Source organism: Tarenaya hassleriana, unplaced genomic scaffold, assembly GCF_000463585.1.
Source record: "Tarenaya hassleriana unplaced genomic scaffold, ASM46358v1 Cleome17, whole genome shotgun sequence".
Lineage (NCBI taxonomy): Eukaryota > Viridiplantae > Streptophyta > Magnoliopsida > Brassicales > Cleomaceae > Tarenaya > Tarenaya hassleriana.
Genome location: NW_010965122.1, coordinates 1,783,853 through 1,788,587, shown reverse-complemented (window position 1 = coordinate 1,788,587; position 4,735 = coordinate 1,783,853). Strand labels below are relative to the sequence as shown.

Here is a 4,735-nt window from a genome sequence, read left to right as displayed (position 1 = left end):
GTCATGCCCTTAGGGACTCAAAAACATGTGAAATATGGATCCTAGCTCACTTGGAAACTCATTGAGGGTGTTTTTTCTTAGTGGGAGCTTGTCATATTGCATCTATTATCTGTGTTAGTAAGTGTACTAAATGACTTGCATATTTTCTGTCTGTTTGTTTGTTTTTTTCTGTAGTATATATCTGTTGCAGGAATCTGGTTAATCTCACCATGCGATCTATCCTTATGAAGGATAAGCCTCTGACCAAGGCTTCTGGATCGATCATTGATGCTTATTGGAAGCATGAGGATGATGATCTGGACGTGTCCAGCTTGATACTTGGAAAGATGTCTTCGGAATTGCGTGAGCAATTAGATGATATGGAGTATTCATTGATGGTTGATCAGTTGAATATGTCATTTCAAGAGAAAGATGAGAGCCAAGGGAAGAATGATATGGTGGTTGTTGGAAAGAGTTCCAGCAACAGGAAGCGTTCCAAAGGTAAGGGCAAAAGGAAATTGACAAGTGTTGTCACTAAGCCTAAGCCCAAACCCAAGAAGGAAGAGTGTTATTTCTGTCATGCCATTGGGCATTGGTACAGAAATTGCAGACTCTACCTGGAAGATCAAAGGAAGAAGAAGCTTGCAGAAACTTCAACTTCTGGTGTCTTCGTTATAGAGGCCAACTTGTGTACTTCTTCATCATGGGTATTAGATACCGGATGTGCCTCGCACATTTGTGCAAATGTGCAGGGGCTGCGAGGAAGTAGATAATTGGCGAAGGGAGAAGTAGATCTCCGCGTTAGGAATAGAGCAAAAGTTGATGCATTGACCGTCATGACTTACGATCTGACTTTACCTTCAGGCCTTGTGTTGGAGTTACATGATTGTAATTTTGTACCTGCTATCAGCAGGAACATCATATCGATTTCATGCTTAGACTCAGATGGTTTCAGATTTGTTATTGAGAACAAATGTATGTCCATTTATAGAGGCGAATTATTCTATGGTAAGGATTACCAGTTTGATGGCCTTTATGTTTTGGAAGATGAACCACCTAGATACAGGTCGATCTATAACGTTAGTACCAAGCGGTTTAAGCCGAACGACTTAAATCCGACCTATCTCTGGCATTGTCGACTTGGCCACATCAACGAGAAACGCATAGCGAAGCTTCATTCCGATGGACTTCTTGATTCTTTTGATTATGAGTCGATTGAATCATGCAATTCTTGTTTGATGGGCAAGATGACAAAATCTCCTTTTACTAGAAAAGGAGAACGGGCTACGGAGTTGCTAGAACTCATACATAGTGATGTGTGCGGTCCTATGAGCTCGCCCGCTAGAGGGGGTTATCTGTATTTCGTTACGTTTACTGATGATTTCAGTAGGTACGGTTATGTCTACTTGATGAGACATAAGTCTGAAACGCTTGAATTGTTCAAGACTTTCAGAAATGAGATGCAGAACCAACTTGGCAAGACGATCAAGTTGCTTCGATCTGATCGAGGTGGCGAGTATATGAGCCAAGAATTCACTGACTATCTGGCAGATTGTGGGATTGGCTCACAGTTGACTCCACCTGGAACGCCACAGTGGAATGGCATGTCTGAGAGGAAGAACCGAACCTTATTAGATATGGTACGGTCTATGATGAGTCAGGTCGATCTTCCTAAATCCTTTTGGGGTTACGCCTTGGAAACAGCAGCGCTTATACTGAACAACTGTCCAGCAAAGTCGGTTAAGAAGACTCCATATGAGATATTGACTGGGAAGCGTCCCAGGTTAGCATTCATGAAGATTTGGGGATGTGACGTTTATGTGAAACGTCTGGCTTCTGATAAGCTATCCGCCAAGTCTGATAAATGCATATTTGTGGGTTACCCTAAGGAAACGAAAGGGTACTGGTTCTACAACCCATCTGAGAACAAAGTGTTTGTTGCTCGGAATGGATCTTTCTTGGAGAGAGAGTTCGTCTCCAAGAGAGTTAGTGGGAGTAGAATAGATCTCGAAGAAGTTCGAGAACCACAAATAGTCGAAGAACCAAGTGAACAGGTCGAAACAGTTCAACCTGTATCACAAGTTGTTAAGACAGCACCTACTAGTGAACCTCGGAGATCTGGTAGAATCCGCCAAGAGCCTACAAGATATGGTTTTCTTGTGACTGGAAACGAAGACCTCATGTTGTTAGAACATGACGAGCCTACGTCGTATTCAGAGGCTGTGGCGAGTTCCGATTCCGAGAAATGGCACCAGGCCATGGAGTCTGAGATGCAATCCATGTACGACAACAAAGTGTGGACTTTGGTCGATTCATTCGATGGTATTAAAACCATTGGATGCAAGTGGGTTTTCAAGAAGAAAACCGACATGGATGGCATCGTGCATACCTATAAGGCACGACTCGTCGCGAAAGGGTTTCGGCAAATTCATGGTATAGACTATGATGAAACATTTTCACCAGTCGTGATGCTTAAATCCATACGGATTCTGCTAGCCATAGCTGCGTATTATGACTACGAGATATGGCAGATGGACGTCAAGACCGCATTCCTTAACGGGAATCTGCTCGAGGATGTGTACATGACACAACCCGAGGGTTTTGTCGATCCTAAGAGTCCGAGGAAGGTGTGCAAGCTTCAGAGATCCATTTATGGACTGAAGCAGGCTTCGAGGAGCTGGAATCTTCGATTTGACGAGGCAGTCAAAACGTTTGGCTTCCTGCAAAACGAAGATGAGCCATGCGTTTACAAGAAGGTCAGTGGGAGCGCAGTGGTCTTCCTTGTACTTTATGTGGATGATATATTGCTCATCGGAAATGACATTCCTACCTTGCAAGGAGTAAAATCCTGGCTAGGATCAGTCTTTTCGATGAAGGACTTAGGAGAAGCCGCCTATATTCTAGGAATCAAGATCTATAGAGATAGATCGAGAAGGCTTCTTGGTCTAAGTCAGAGTACATACATTGACAAGGTCTTGAATCGGTTCAAGATGCAAGACTCCAAGAGGGGTGCCTTGCCAATGGGACATGACGTAGCTCTTAGCAAGACTCAGTGTCCAAAGACACAGGATGAGCAAGAGCGCATGAGTAGGATACCATATGCATCGGCAATTGGATCCATCATGTACGCCATATGCCTCGGCAATTGGATCCATCATGTACGCCATGTTATGTACTCGTCCGGATGTATCATATGCATTGAGTATGACTAGTAGATATCAGTCTACACCAGGTGAGGCTCACTGGATTGCGGTCAAGAACATCCTTAAGTACTTGAGAAGGACTAAGGATTTGTTCTTGGTATATGGCGGATTGGAAGACGAGCTCGCTATAAAGGGTTATACCGATGCTAGTTTCCAAACCGACAGAGATGACTTCAGATCGCAGTCAGGTTACGTTTTCTGCCTAAACGGTGGGGCTATTAGTTGGAAGACACTACAAAAAAAACCCCAAATTCCAACCGGCAAATCCGTTGGAAATGGCCGAAAATCCGTTGGAATTCGACATTTCCAACGGATTTCCAACGGATAAATCCGTTGGAAATCAGTCGTTAGAAACGCAGATCCGTTGGAATTCCGTGGCAAATTCCAAACGGAATTCCAACGGCTTAATCCGTTGGAATATTTCAACGGATTCCCAACGGTTCTTCCGTGGTATGTTTTCAACGGAATTCCAACGGATATATTCGTCGGAATATATCAACGGAAATTCCAACGGGTGTCCGTTGCTAGTTTCCGACGGGACCGTTAGAATATCCGTTAGAAATATTCCAACGGATTTACAACGGTATTTGCCACGGATATCCGTTGGAATTTCCGTTGGAAACTCCGTCGAAATGTTACAACGGTATTTACAACGGCCGTCCGTTGGAATTTGAAATTCATTCCAACGGATCGCCGTTGGAAAACCCGTTGGAAAACACAAAAAAATAAATAAAATAAATAAAATAAATATTTAAAAATAAAATAAATTTATTTATTTTATTTTTAAATATTTATTTTATTTTTTTATTTATATTTATATATATTAATATATATATAATATATATATATATATATATAAAATAAAACCAAAATAAAATTAAAATATTAAAAAAAAATTGTTCGAATATTACAAAAATATAAAATATTTTCAACAATAATAATTAATTGGCACTGAGTTTCTTCGTCCTCGCTAGTCCCGAGATTACGTGCCGTCGTTTCTGCTCCCGAGCTTGGCGGCGTATTGTGCAGTGGTCGATCACCCCGCAAAAACTCGACGATTTGTTCGAGGTTAGACACTTGTTGCCTCGTCGCCGCAAGTTGTTGCTCGAGTGTCTCAATCCGCCGTTGTTGTTCGAGATAGTTCTGCATGCCAGGAGGAATTGCTGCACCGAAATCATCGAACAAATCTCGCTGCAATCCTCCTAATCCATAGATGCGGCTCTTATTTGGAGAGACCGACTGGAAAATGAAGAAAATATTTAAAATTAAAATAAAATATTAAAATATAATATTTAAAAATGAATTATTTTAAGTTTTACCTCCACATAACAACGATATTGGTCCGATGCAGAGAGACCGGATGAAGAACCCGCTGAATCGCCAACATTTTGCGAGAGTTGGGTAAGTCGTTGAGTTACCGTGCTTACAACTCGTTCTGCACGGGGATCGACATATGTCCCATCGGACTTTTTGTGTGTCCGAGCGACCAACTCTACGATTGATGGCGTTCTCCCAATTTCTTTCTCCTATATATATATATATATATATATTAT

The 4,735-nt window shown here is 41.8% G+C and overlaps 1 protein-coding gene across 1 annotated transcript; it reads right to left on the bottom strand.

The window, feature by feature from the left end:
* Positions 1 to 1,689: 1,689 nt before the first annotated feature.
* On the bottom strand, positions 1,690 to 4,705 carry LOC109116536 (the record flags this gene model as incomplete). The annotated part of the gene is made up of 3 exons (XM_019202157.1): positions 1,690 to 1,702; positions 4,135 to 4,421; positions 4,502 to 4,705. Coding segments are annotated over 3 exons (504 nt in total), but the record flags the coding sequence as incomplete, so codon positions are not given.
* Between the last annotated feature and the right edge of the window lie 30 nt (positions 4,706 to 4,735).